Source organism: Podarcis tiliguerta (genome assembly GCF_965153285.1).
Source record: "Podarcis tiliguerta genome assembly, chromosome: 1".
Classification (NCBI taxonomy): domain Eukaryota; kingdom Metazoa; phylum Chordata; class Lepidosauria; order Squamata; family Lacertidae; genus Podarcis; species Podarcis tiliguerta.
The window spans coordinates 55,682,000-55,696,626 of record NC_139534.1 but is presented as its reverse complement, the minus strand read 5'-3'; the positions used below and the strand labels follow the sequence as shown (position 1 = coordinate 55,696,626).

Sequence of the window (14,627 nt, the reverse complement as noted above, 5' to 3'; positions counted from 1 at the left end):
TTCTCCCATTATGGACATTACGTTACCATAGCAGAGCTGGGAAATAGCATACCAATTACTACCACTGGTAATAGACTATTTTGTATCAGTTTGAACTTCACATACAGATGCCACAGGCTTGCAATCTCTCTCAAGGTCCCATTCCTGCCCCCTGCTGCCTTCTCTGTATTGTATATGAATCTGTTGCACCTCTATGTGTAACACCTCATGAACTTGCACCCACCAAAAACAGTAGCCATGTTATCCTTTCTGATATCCCAAGACTCTCGCCCTTCATTGGTTTTGCCACAATAGACTTGCATAGTTATTGTTCTGGAATTTGCAACAGAAAAGGGTAGTGACATCTCTTCTGATATGACAAGGCCACAGGCCCCTCATTTCCTTATGCTGCAGCCTGGTATTAGTTTCTAGCATTAGACAAGTTCTAGTTCAGTTTCAAAGTCGTTCAGATATTTCAGCTCAGCAGTGCTACTGCCCCTCAACAGTGTTGGGTGTGTGTGTTTGTTTGTGTGTGTGTGTGTGTGTGTGCGTGTGGAAAGCAAGCTATGCCTGTGAAACCTGAAGTTTGACTTCATCTGTTTGACATTTCTATTTAACCTGTGTCACTTGAACTGGAAAAATAAGCCAGATAAGTGTTCTATATTCTCTCTTATCGGAGGCATAACAAAGGTTCCAAGCTAGGACCAGCCCCACCCATTGAAGACTCTTGCCATAACCCCCCTCACTGGATTGTCAGCCTTATCTTCCCGACTGAGTTTCTCTCTTCCCAGTTCTGTCTGCTGCCACTTATCTCCAATCACATGGCCACAGCTCAATCCCAGGTCATATGAAGTGTGAAATCATTACTGCCTGCTCATAAGCAGAACCTATTTGTAAACCACTTTGAGGTATTTTTTACAGTCTAGCAATATATAAATTTTATGAAACAATCTAGCAATATATTGTATACAGTCTAGCAATATATAAATTTTATGAAACAATAAATAAACAAAGTAACTTTTGGTGCCACTTGCTACTTCCCTCCACCAGATTGGAATAGTTTACAGAAAAATGGGCAAGATGTATCTAGGAGTTACTCCTCATTCAAGGGGGACACAGCATATATACCCATCAGAAGATTTATGTGGTTTAATGACTTTTGCACTACAAGCTTTGGCAATATTTCAACTGAACTTGTCACAATCCCTCAGAACTCTTTTTCTGGCTTAAAACAAAAATGAAAAATGAATCTGACACGAGTTTGTAGAATATGGGCACGCACCATTTTCTCATGACCAAGTTGCAGCAGCCAGCCCTTCATACATTTCAAATTCAGGGGCACCGGCAGTGTTTCTCCAGGTAGAGCTGAGCACCTCTCTCTCTCTCTCTCTCTCTCTCTCTCTCTCTCTCTCTCTCCTAGTCAAGCCATGCCTGTGGCACTAGCCCACTTTTGGCATCTTGCCAGCCTTCTTTCTGGCCAAGCTCTACATTTCATAACTCTGCAAGAGCAAGGAGACGGGGCATGGTAGCACAGCCACAATTTCCACAGCATCCTTTCTCGACAATTAGGCAACCGGTTAGTCCCAACAGGCATGGAGCTCTTGTTGTGCTAGAAAGTGGGAGATGAAATAGAATCAAACTCTGCACCCCAAACAAGCACAAACATAATGTGTCCCTTTCCATTATTGTCATTTACATGGTGTAAGAGAAAACAATGTGTTTTGAACCAGGCCGTTCCATCAGCTTTGAAAGGAGGAGCATGACTAGGCCTTTACTTAGCCTGGCACACATTGAACTAGTTAACACCTTCTGGCAATAAAATCTGTGAGGAATTAACCTGCGCTGAGGGTCCCACCTTGTTAAGATCACACTATGTGCAGCCCCTTTACATGTATAAACAACTCTGCAAGGATTGTGCACTTTACGAGAATCACAGTCAAACTCTCATTGCAAGCTAGCTTCGTGTATTTTATATACAGCTGAAAGGTTAATTTAGGAAACTGGCTTACTTGTCTAAGAAAAAGTCACGTTCTGAGAGAATGTGCATTATGTTCTGTCTACAGTGACCCAAAAGTATGAATGGATGAACACTCTTTTTCGAATAAGGGCTCCTCCACAGCAGCTATAAGTCCCTGAGGGTTATGTTTCAGGTTATATGAATTTAGTACCTAAGCCCAAAGTGACGATCCCTTTCAAGACATCTTGCACAGCCATGTCCTGGGGCACATGATTTAGTGGAAAGTCTGTGTGCATGGGTGGGGAAAGAGAGAGAGGAGTGTCACATGGAGGGAAACCAAAAGGAGGAAGTGACTAACTCCAGTTTTCTTCATGCAACATGTGGGGGGAGGTGAGGAAAAGGAGACCCCCAACTCCTTCCAAGAATCATCTTCTCAAATCTGCCCCTCCATTAATTCTCTTCAAACCTCAGGAAACAACTCCTTTCCCATTGCCTCCCAGCCAGCTTTTCACATTGCTCTGTTGTTTTTAACACACACATCAAAACTGTGCACACACAAATGCATATTCAACTGCCCCACCTTACAAGTACATGTGCCAAGGATCTGACAGTTGCTGTAGCTCCCAAATGTGACGCTGTGCCTGTGCAAGCGGCAATAAACGTATTTGCAGCTGTGTAGCATTTACAACAGTGCCTAGTCTCACAACCCTTTGCTTCTGCTGTCAGGTGGAAGCAAATTCACCTTTCTGGTCCCTCTGTCAGGTAAAGCTTACAACCTGCTGCTGCTGTTGGACTGTAAGCCTCCTCTCTTCCCACCAAACCCCATCCCCCACTTTTGAAAAACTTCATTTTTACTTCAAAATGAGTTTAAGCACTTCTGCTCCCACAGTGTGGACAGCAGATCCACTCAACCTACTTCTGCTTGCGGGGAGTACAACAAGCAAGGGGTGGGACAGCAGGTGCAGCTGAATTATATTATGGTGAGCTACATTTATATCCTGCATTTCCTTCAAGGAACTCAAGGAAGCACATACGGCTCCACCACGAATCATTTATTATAGAGTCACAAACCGGCTAACCCCTCTCTCCATTTTAATCCCCACAACAACCCTGAGAGGTAGGCTAGGCTTAAAAACAGTGACTGGCCCAAGGTCACCCAGTGAGTCTCATGGGCAAATGGGGATCTGAATCTGGGTCAAAGTCCAACGCTGTACCCACTACACAGGATCCCTCACTATACAGACCCCCCCCCATCTTCAAAATAGACCTGGCCTCGTTCCTTTAGCCCCCCTGGTGGGGCTTCGCCCTTTCCTTTCCCGCTGCCAATACCTGCCCGAAGCCCGATCCCCTCCCTGTTTACTCGGGAGTAAGCTCGGCGGCGCTCAATGGAGCCCAGCATTACACCCTGCGAGGAGGAGAAGGAAAGGAGGCTCCTCACTCACCGACTTCAGTTGCTCCAGCCGGTCCTTCATTTTGGACAGGTGCTGCTGTGGCTCCTCCTCCTCCTGCTGTTCTCTCCAGGTGAAGCCGGGATCCCCGCCGAAACTCCGCGCGGGGAGGAGGGCTTCTCCAGGAAGTGGAGTCCCAGCCCAGAGGGAAGGTTCCTCTTCCTCCTCCTCGCCCCGATCGCTAGCAGGGACGCGCGAGTTTCATCTGTGCAAAGGCTGGGAGGGACACACACCACGCACGCTCACATCCCTTCCTCCCGCGAAGCTAAATCTGTCTCTCCCCCGCCCCCCCGTGTGTGTGTCTGATCCTCAGGCGCTGAGCTGGCCGCAGCTGCTAATCCGCCGCGACATACGCGGAGGGGAGGCAAGAGGGGAGGGGACGGGAGCAGAGGCGCCGCCCACTTTTACCTGGGCAGAAATCGCTCTTAAAGAGACATCGTCGCACACCCTCCTTTCTTTGTTTTTTAAACACATTTTTAATTAATGATTTATTGGTTTACAAAAGTATGTGCAATGTCTCTTTTTTCAAGTGACATTTTCTCCACATCAGTTTCATTTGGTACGCAACTGAGACCCTACCATAGCTGTCAACTCTTCCCTTTTCTTGCGAGGAATCCTATTCGGAATAAGGGAATTTCCCTTAAAAAGGGGGAAAAGTTGACACCTATGGACCCTACCTGCCTGCAGACTGTCTCTCCAGAGTGGTGCATGCTCTGGTTATCTCCCACTTGGACTACTGCAATGTGCTCTACGTGGGGCTACCTTTGAAGGTGACCCGGAAACTATAACTAATCCAAAACGCAGCAGCCAGACTGGTGACTGGGAGCGGCCGCCGGCTACATAACACTGGTCTTGAAAGACCTACATTGGCTCCCAGTATGTTTCCAAGCACAATTCAAAGAGTTGGTGCTGACCTTTAAAGCCCTAAATGGCCTCGGCCCAGTATACCTGAAGGAGCGTCTCCACCCCCATCATTCTGCCCAGACACTGAGGTCCAGCACCGAGGGCCTTCTGGTGGTTTCCTCACTGCGAGAAGCGAAGTTACAGGGAACCAGGCAGAGGGCCTTCTCGGTAGTGGCATCTGCCCTGTGGAACGCCCTCCCATCAGATGTCAAGGAAATAAACAACTACAGTATCTGACTTTTAGAAGACATCTGAAGGCAGCCCTGTTTAGGAAAGCTTTTAATATTTGATGAATTATTGTATTTTAATATTTTGTTGGAAGCCGCCCAAAGTGGCTGGAGAAATCCAGCCAGATTGGCAGGTAGAAATAACTAAATTATTATTATTATTATTATTATTATTATTATTATTATTATTATTATTTGTTGAGACATTAGCGTTACATTAGGAAGAAAAGGGGGAAAGAGGTGGGGGGGCCATGGTGAGTGGGGGTGGGGTGGCGATGCTTCTATTCTACTTAATGTATGTGTGGAGTTTTGTGTCAGCATCTTACTATTCGCTTGTGTTCCTTTGGTGGTGAGAGAGGTTGGGGTTGGCCATGGGTGTGGTTGTTTGTGATTGGCTGTGGTCATCTTTGTTTTCATGTGTGAGTGGGGGGTGGGGTGGGGATTTTTGAATAAGGTTAACCATATTGAGTCATATGCTGTTGGTGGATTCTTGTCGCTGTCTTGTTGGGCTGTGTATGTGATAAAGGGGAGCCATACCAGGGTGAAGGTGTCTTCTTCTATTTGTCCCCATGTCAGTTTCAGTTTATTGGTTAGTTTTTCTAATAAGGCTGTTTCCCATACTATTGGTACCATTGGTCCATGCTTACTCCTGACGGGTCTCTCCAGTGTCTGGCTATGATGTTTCTGGTGGCTGAGAGTAGGTGGGTTATGAGCTCTTTATGATGTGAGTGGGCATTATTATTTTGGAAGATATTTAATAGGGCCAGTTCTGGGGTGACTTCTAATACTTACTTAGCTATTTTGCATATTTCTTGTATGATTGTTGTCCAGAATAGTTGGATTTGGGGGCATTCCCACCACATGCGGAGGTACGTGCCTGTGGAGCACACCCTCATTTACTTAGAACAACAGAACTGTAGTTGGAAGGGACCACGAGGGTCATCTAGTCTACCCCCCTGCAATGCAGGGATCTTTGGTCCAACGTGGAGCTTGAACCCACAACCCTAAGATTAAGAGTCTCGTGTTCTAACAATGGATTTGGTTTTCTCAGTTAAGCCTGTTTCAAGGAGCTTATAGGTCTCCCCACTATTCCCACCACCACCCAGGAACCGTGATTTGCATCTAAGAGAAGTGTAAAAAAATGCATGGCTTCGGCTGGGAGATCGTTCAGCAAAAGTCTTCTCGGACTGCTGTTTGCTTTCTCTGGTTTTTATTTTATTTTACCAAAGTAGCATAAGAAGGGCCCTTCCCATAGATGTCAACGTTTTCCTTTTTTTTAAAGGGAAATTCCCTTATTCTGAATAGGATTCCTCGCAAGATAAGGGAAAAGTTGGCAGCTATGCCCTTCCTGGTAGAGCAGAGTTTCTCAAACTTGGGTCTCCAGCTGTTTTGGGGCTCCCATCATCCCTAGCTAGCAGGACCAGTGTTCAGGGATGATGGGAACTGTAGTCCAAAAATAGCTGGAGACCCAAGTTTGGGAAACCCCGTTGTAGAGCTAGCTGTCCAAAAGGACTGAGACCAGAGGAAGAAGAAGAAAAGGGTGCAAAAATGCAGCAGCAACGTTTGTTTTGTTTCACATGCGTTGATGGGTATAAGGCACTTTTGGAAAGAGAGCTCCAGTCCAGGCATAAAGAATAGCAGAGGAGAATTGATGGGGTCGTTGAAGGCAGAGTGGCAAACTTGTGGCACTCCAAGCATCCTCCAATTCCATCTCCCATCAGTCCTAGCCTGCAAGGACAGTGGTCAGGGATAGTGGAAGTTGGAGGCTCACTCCCAGTTAAATGGAGTATTGGATTTGGAAATACAAGTCAGAAGGCTCCCTGGTTTGCCTTCCACAACACACTAATCTTTCGCATTCCCTGCCTTACAGGGTTGCTGTAATAATGAAATGGTGCTCTTTGGTAGGGAAATGAGATATAATACATTTTGGCTTTCTTCAGCCTTTTAAGTGTATAAACTAAAATAGAGGCAAGGGAGAAGAATCCTTGTTATTGTAATACAACAGATCATGTAAACTTGCCCTGGTGGTAATCACAATGCACAGAGATGCTAGCAGACAAGGTCCAGGTGCAGACCACCGTTCCTTAAAGTCTATTCCTCTGCTGAGATCACTATCATCCTGTGTTATGTTGCTATTGCACTGCTGCAAATCTACTGTTACAAAATTCATTATTCACTCACCCATTCTCCACACTGCAAAATTAAAACTCTGTTGGGACTGCCAGGCTGGGGAAATTGTTAGAAAGCTGAAAATTCTTAGACAAACAATTACACAGTATGCAAATAATTTGCCTTGAGGCCTTGATAAAAAATCAGGACGCTTACAAGTCTCAGGAAACGTGCAAATTACTGTAATTATATGATGATGCGAAATAACTATGTAGAAATCAGGCATCAAGATTCCTCTGCAGATACCTCTGAAAAGCATTTTCATTTTTTAATATGTGATTTGGTAGACACAGGGTCGACCTGACAAGATTTAAGTTTTAGCTTAGGTGTAAATGGAGATAATCACATTAGCATTTTGTGCTGATCCCCATTCACAGAAAAGGTGGGATGGAACAGAGTTGTATTGATCTTGGGGAAATGCAGAAAGATAAAGGAATATAGGCAATGGGGCTTGGCACCTGGTAGACTGTTCCTCTCCGATGAAGCCATACTGTGTAATAAGTTGCAAAAAAGAATATGTAAATGGCAGTACAGTGGTACCTTGGGTTAAGAACTTAATTCGTTCTGGAGGTCTGTTCTTAACCTGAAACTGTTCTTAACCTGAAGCACCACTTTAGCTAATGGGGCCTCCTGCTGCTGCACCACCGCTGCACGATTTCTGTTCTCATCCTGAAGCAAAGTTCTTAACCCAAGATAATATTTCTGGGTTAGCGGAGTCTGTAACCTGAAGCGTCTGTAACCCGAGGTACCACTGTATATGAAATAAAACAAGCAGTGTGAACAACGCTCTCCAGCAGTAGGGAGGGTGGGGGCATATTTATGGATACTGTGAACAAGGGGTAAGCAGTGCAGGGCTGCAGGGCTTCTAAATGTTGCTGGACTGCAGCTCCTATCATTCATGAGAATTAGCCAGGTTGGCAGGGGCTGATGAGAGTTCTTTTATATATGTATAAATGTTATTTTCTAGTTTTTACCATATAACAAATACACACCTTGCAAACACAAATTTTGAATACAATTCCATATTTTACTTCTCCCCCCCCCTTGTGGTTCCTTTTCTACTTTAGATTTTTAACACTGCATATTCCAATTTACTCCATTTTAAAGTTATTGTTCCTTTTGTCTTAGTAATATTTTTAACTGCTTGATTTAAATTAATCCTACTAATGAACTTACTTGCATGACAGAACTTTTCAGATATTCTACAAATTTTCCCCTTTCTTTAATAATCCCCCCTCTTGGTTTCTTTTTACCTGTCAGATTAACATTATCTTCAGTTCATTATAAATCGTTTCGCAGAAAACTTTTGTTCTTTTACAGGACCACCACATATGATAGAAATTACCTTCCTTTTCTTTACATTTCCAGCATGAATTTGATTTTGATTTACACATTTTTGCAAGTCTACTAGGAGTTAAATACTCATAAAGTTTTCTTTCGATGTGTAACATGCTGTAAAACAGGCACAGGCAAACTCAGCCCTCCAGATGTTTTGGGACTACAACTCCCATGATCCCTATCTAACAGGACCAGTGGTCAGGGATGATGAGAATTGTAGTCCCAAAACATCTGGAGGGCCGAGTTTGCCTATGACTGCTGTAAAACATGCTGTGAATTTTAAATCTACATTCCACAACTTTTCCCATGCAGCCATTTCAATATTATAACCAATATCCCTTGCCCAGTGGATTTGATGCGAGTTCTATTCCAGAAACATCTAGAAGTTGCCACACTATGGCCAGTGTAAAGACGTCAACAAACTTGGGAAACTTGGGTATCCAGATGTCTGCAAGGTAAATTCTAAAGGTTCAGTACTGTACTTTTCCTGTAAAATGGGGATAATAAGGATGCACGTCATGGAGCTTTTGCATGGCTAAGCGGGAACATAAATTGCTTCATGTGGATAAGACTATAAATAGCAACCCAGTGCAGAATTTCTGCATAACATCCTGTCTGGTAACTTCCCATTTGAGGCTGAGAGCCTCCTCGGAACTTCCCACACTGATATTCCTATTCCTTACAGTAGGAATGGACAGTGGTGTAACCAGGGATCAAATCATTCTTATGAGGCCATTCTTTTTAACCACACCTTGATTAAAATTTGGTCAAGAAGACAGGCAAATGCACTTTGGGAGGCAGATTCACACACTTTCAGCTTCCAATCCCTGTGCCAGACAACAAATAGTTAACTTTTATGGGCTACCTCACTCTCTTACAAAATTAGCCTTTCCTTGAGTAAAAGTCACCAGTAGTAAGGAAACTACGATTTTGGAGGTCGATGTGTGGGATGACCAGATGGGCTTTTATTCAAAGATGTGCTCACTTCAAGGACTGATTGATTAAAGCTATCAATCTTACCATTAAAATAATGGCCTACATTGTTGAAAAGTTTTCTGCGTTTGAAGAGAATTTTATTTGAAGCACATTGTGTTCTGAATTCTCTGAACAAACATTTCCTGGTTTGTATTTCACAATCTCTTATATTTTCAACCAGGATGAGGGAGTACCGACCTAGCTTTTAAGAAAAGAAGCCATATAGAATCCTTGGAAGTCTATAAAGTTTGTATAAAGAAGAGAGCCATTGTGTTAGAATGGCACTCCTTTCACAGAGACAAGAAAGGATCGTGGAATCCAGAAGCTCAACATTCCATCGCTGGCTGACAAATACTTTGTATAACTTTTGAGTAAAGATGCCATTTTAGCTGTCTGTGAGGCTAACTATTTCACTGCTGATCATTTTAGCAGCGATATTGCCATCTTCCCCGTAGCATTTTGTAAGAGTATTAATAGGAAACATGTATACTGCATTTTTTAGAGATTTCAGAATGCTTTCTGCCCAAAATCTCAGTAATCTTTATGACAATCTTGTCAGGCATGCCAGAGCTCTCATAATGAACATGTGGGCTGGAGGCTTCCTGGGGCTACCTAATGTTTGCTATTAAGGTGAGATTTTAACAATAGTCTCCCCAGCTCATGTTTTTAGCCACTATCAAACACCACCTTTTGAACATTCATATGAAGACATATTCATCAGGTGAAGTTCCCCCTCATCGTTGTATCTGCATATCATGAAAAGCTCCACCTGCTGGATTTATCCGAAAGGTGTTAAAATGGTCAATAGACTTGCCAGGGGGAAAGTGGATAATTCTAACCTCCATCCCACCTCATGTGTTCCCCACCCCTTTCCAGGCACCAACTGAGCCAGTTCTCTTGAGCTACTGAGATCTACAATATATTCTAACTTGGACAATGCCTAATTGAATGCCACACGTACAGTTTAAAAAATCTGCAGTCATCCCAATATTTAAGATGTGGAGAAACAGCAAACCTGACATTAGCAGGCAACAAGAAAGTTTTGGGCGAGTGTGCATAATCAACTCAAAATGAATGTTTTAACAGACTTAAATATGATAAAATTTGCTGTTTGATGTACCAGTTATGGGCATGAAGCTAGGAAGAACAGGATCCATTAGAGCCTAGGAAGTTCTGGTTGCTAATACAGTATGATGCCAGTGGACCCAAAGATGCCATTGAGGATTTCCCATGGGGCCCATGAAACTGCTGAGCACTGCCCTTCTGCCCTCACTTCGCCTTATGTCAAAACTGCCATCAAGTCATAGCTCACCCCTGCATACATATGTGTTCTTGTTGGTGATTTTGTGAAACATCTTGGATGACCTGTGCCTTGCATAAAAGCTTTTCATTGCTGGCAAGCACCAAACCTGATTTTTAAGGTGAGCTTTCGATTGATGGTGGTTTTGGGGGACAGGGCTCCGTATAAAATCATACAAATCCAAGATAACCCATTGCAATTCGATTGGAGCTGACTTTTCCTCAGCTTTGGAAAAGCAAAGTGTGTGTGCATATGCACTCTCTCTCTTTCTCTTTGTGTGGTGGGGTGGGGAGAGAAAGGAAAACTGACCGGGGGGGGGGAGGAGAGGAGAGAAACAACCACAAGAGGACGTTGCCCACAGCACCCTCTCACCCACTGCTGTGTCCAGGGCTGAGAGAGAGTCGGTTGTCTTTCTCTGGGCTCAGATTTTATCCATCTTACCCATGGGGGATGTATGTGTCAAAAGTAGATCATGTCAAGTTTTGAAAGAATTTTGAACTTAAAAAAAATAGAAATCTCAGTTTATATCACTGCATAACGGTAGGAATTACCCCTAATTCTCTTGTAAATCAATAAGATTAAGACCACTCCTTTCAGCAGACATTAACATTCTTTATGCCAGTTAAAGGAAGTATATGCAATGGACCTTCTGACAACATTAGGCAACCATATCTGTTTCACTCTTAGATGGCTGGTTTTCAAGCATGTGCTTAGTTTCTTCTCCAATTTAGTGTTTCAGTTCCATTATGTGATGGCAAACAAAGAGGAGAAGCAGTCCACTTTCTGCTACAAATAGAAAAGTTTTTTTCGTATTTACCATGTTGATGACGGCAATATGAAGAACAGAGTCCAGAAATCAAAGGTCAGCCTCTGTAGACAGAACTATCGTGACACCTCAAATGCACTAATTTGCACCAGTGCCCGTGGTTCAACCTGTGACTGAGGGTATTTCCAGGCTCTTGCTAGTTTGGGGTGGGATTCCATCACCTACTGGCAAACTCAGGTCATGCAATTATAATGGATTGCGAGGTCGTGCACAACAAACCTGCTTCCCCAAAAGATCAGCCTTTGTTTTGTGATAAGGGAAGTGAAATGTGGGGAGAACACTTGCGTGGATGCAACTTCATCTAACTTCCCCACAAACAAATCGGCACAAATGCTCATTTAACAGCCAAGGTTGTCTAATGTCCCTGAAAACAAACTAGGACGAATGTTCAATAAACAAAACATTTAGTGATTCGTGTGCATGTGCAAATAAGTCCTCAGCCACATAAAAACCGATGTGTGTTTGGCTGCTTGTATTGTGAATTCCTACCACAGTGCAAAACACCAGTGGCGTAGCGTGGGGGGTGCAAGGGGGGGCCGGCCGCACCGGGCGCAACATCTGGGGGGGGGGGCGCTCGCACTCGCAGCTCTCTGCCCCTACCTGGCTCACTCACTCTCTCTCACTGCAGTGCTGGCTGTGCAAATCCGAACCGAGCCGCCGGGTCGCCGCCCACTGTGGAGGAGGGGGGTGCCAGGCATGCGGTGCGGTGTGGAGAGAGAGCGCGGGACTATCTGGGGGAGGGACAGTGCAGCGGGGGGGGGGGGCACAAATTACTTGCCTTGCCCCGGGTTAGGGGGCGCAAATTACTTGCCTTGCCCCGGGTGCTGACAACCCATGCTACGCCACTGCAAAACACATTAGAATATCCCAGTCTCTCACTGGGACAGCACTTCCTTCCTTAGTGTCCTACTGAGTGCGTTCTTTAACTCTTTGTTCCTCATGCTATAGATCAAGGGGTTCAGCACAGGAGTGACAAAGGTGTAGACCACAGACACAACTCGACCTTCCTCCGGCGAGTAGCTGGAACTGGGACGCAGATATATCAAACTGCCACAGCCATACTGCAGAAGAACAACCATTAAATGGGAGGAGCAGGTGGAGAAAGCTCGCTGCCTACCTGAGGCAGAGCGGATGCGCAAGATGGCAGCCACAATGAAGGCATAGGAGACACAAACTAGGAGGAAAGGGGCAGTCAGTATTACGGCGCTGATAATAAAGAGGGCTGTCTGATGGATATGGGTGTCGCTGCATGCGAGCTTCAGGACAGCAGGGAAGTCGCAGAAGAAATGGTCAATCTCCTTATTGCCACAGAACGGAAGGCGCAGTATCAGGATGGAGAGCTGAATGCCAAACACTCCGCTCATGCCTAGCGTCCCAGCTACAAGACTCACACACACCCTCCAGCTCATTATGGTAGTGTAGCGCAGTGGGTGGCAGATTGCCACATAGCGATCATATGCCATAACAGATAACAGGACGCAGTCGCCACCTCCCAAGAAGATAAAGAAGAACATCTGTGTGCCACATCCTGCCAAAGAGATGGAGACTTTTTGCGCAGAGAGGAGGTTGGCCAGGGTGAGTGGGGCAATGACGCAGGAGTAAGCAATCTCCAGGGCTGCCAGGTTAGCCAAGAAGAAATACATGGGAGTGTGGAGGGAGCGCTCTGTACGGACAATGAACACAACCACAGAGTTTCCCAAAAGGCTGAGTAGGTACAAGACCAGAAAAGTCCAGAAAAGCAACAGCTGCATCTCTGGGACCGTTGAGAAGGGGTGGAAGTAGAAATGGGTCAGGCTAGTGTGGTTTTCACTCTCCATAGGAATTGGTACATATGACCTGGCACGGGATAAAAAGAGAGACCGATGACAGAGAAAGTGATATCACCACCAAGATGTCAGCAGGCCACATCCATTTCTAAACATGTACAATAAACCAAGCAGCCACTGGAGGGCAGACTCCCCCTTTTTGCAAATAAAGATCTCCGTCTCGCAAGACAACAGCTGTTGTAGAATCATGGAGTCATAGAATTGGAAGGGACGTTAAGAGTCATCTAGTCCCTCTTCCTGCAATGCAGGGATCTCAACTAAAACATCCAGGACAAATGGCCATCCAATCTCTGCTTAAAGACCACCTTCTGACAGAATCCATTCTACTGTTGAACAGCTCTTACCACCAGAAAGTTATTCCTGATGTTTCACCAGAATCTCTTTTCTTGTAACTTGAAACCATTGGTTTGGGTCCTGGTCTCCAGAGCAGGAGAAAACAAGCTTGCTCCATCTTCCACGCGGCAGCCCTTTAGATATTTGAAGATAGCTATTATATCTCCTCTCAGTCTCTTCTTTTCCAGGCTAAGTATTCCCAGTTCCCTCAACCATTCCTCATAAGATTTGGTTTCCAGACCTCTGATCATCTTGGTTGCCCTCCTCTGCACACATTCCAGCTTGTCAATATCCTCTTTTCTGGCTTGCATGAAATTGTACAGCACAGGCATAATCCAGAAGGCATTTCAGTTCATGCTTCTGCAAATAATGAGTAAGTTTAAACTTCAGGACTGTAAAGCATTTCACATTCTGCAAGCACATCTTTTGGCAATCCTTTCATAGACCACTGTAGCTTCACTTCTCCTGCTCCTTCTGCTATCAGTTAACAGTTCCCTGTACTATCTTCACTAAATCTTTTGCGAAACCCATCTCTCCCTATGCTGTTGCCTTGTTAATTTTATTTGCAGACTTTCAGTAGAAGGAAGTTCCACTGAAATCAATGGAATTTCCAGAGAAATGTGTTTAGAATCAGATGCTTAGATTGCAAGCTGTGTCACTTGTGTATTTTGTATTTGCTTCCAGTACAAAATTAGATAAACAATAAATAGCCGTTACACTGGCACTCTACATTGCTCTTGCTTTACTGAGCTAGGGATTGCAAAACAATTGCATGTCAGAGTTCCTGTGGTTTTACTCCATTAAAATTAAATCGACACTCCATCCAAAAGTACTCAAATCCTATTTTGTTTTTATTGAATGGAAGCAGTTGTGACAAGTGAGACCCATGACAAAATGTTGCAGTGCAGAGTGGTCCTGCTCAGGTTTCCAGCCAGCCAGCAATGCTGTCTTCTAGGATAATGTGTTCCGGTCCCACCCTGGTTTTCTGTTTTCCACCCACAACAATCAGCATTCTGTGTCTACCAGTATTCACTGGACTGTTGGGGAAGTTTCTCCCCTTAGTTCCCCTCTGCAAAATCTTGTGGTCCCCCTTCCCTTTCTTTCTCTGTTTTTGTTTTTGTTTGGATTACTTTCTCTTATCTTATTGTATTATGAAACAGCTTTAATAAAATCTTATTTTTAAAATAAAAATCTTGCTGTCCCCACAAGGTTACTGATACCTCCTTCTTCTTGTGTGGAGATGGTGTCATGTTAGAAATGTATGTACCATCTCTCAAGCCTGAGCATCAGGAAAAGAAGGATTGACTAACTTTTGCTGAATCATGCCCACTAGTATTATAAATTTT

General features: G+C 44.4%; 2 protein-coding genes across 5 annotated transcripts in view; both read right to left on the bottom strand.

The window, feature by feature from the left end:
• The window catches only part of STX3 (syntaxin 3), a 41,683-nt gene extending 37,934 nt beyond the window's left edge, over positions 1-3,749 (bottom strand). For all 4 annotated transcript variants that reach the window (XR_014505673.1, XM_083416246.1, XM_083416245.1 and 1 more), the window contains exon 1: positions 3,379-3,749. Coding sequence is in view for 3 of the 4 variants with exons in the window: in XM_083416246.1 (XP_083272372.1) it covers positions 3,379-3,408 (30 nt within the window). In the remaining variant the exon portion in view is untranslated. The remainder of the gene's footprint in view (positions 1-3,378) is intronic.
• An 8,248-nt stretch (positions 3,750-11,997) lies between these two features.
• LOC310670976 (olfactory receptor 10V1-like) lies at positions 11,998-12,987 on the bottom strand (the record flags this gene model as incomplete). Its single annotated transcript, XM_083426875.1, has 1 exon — positions 11,998-12,987. The coding sequence occupies exon 1, from the start codon at positions 12,937-12,939 to the stop codon at positions 11,998-12,000; it is 942 nt and encodes a 313-aa protein (XP_083283001.1). The 5' UTR covers positions 12,940-12,987.
• Between the last annotated feature and the right edge of the window lie 1,640 nt (positions 12,988-14,627).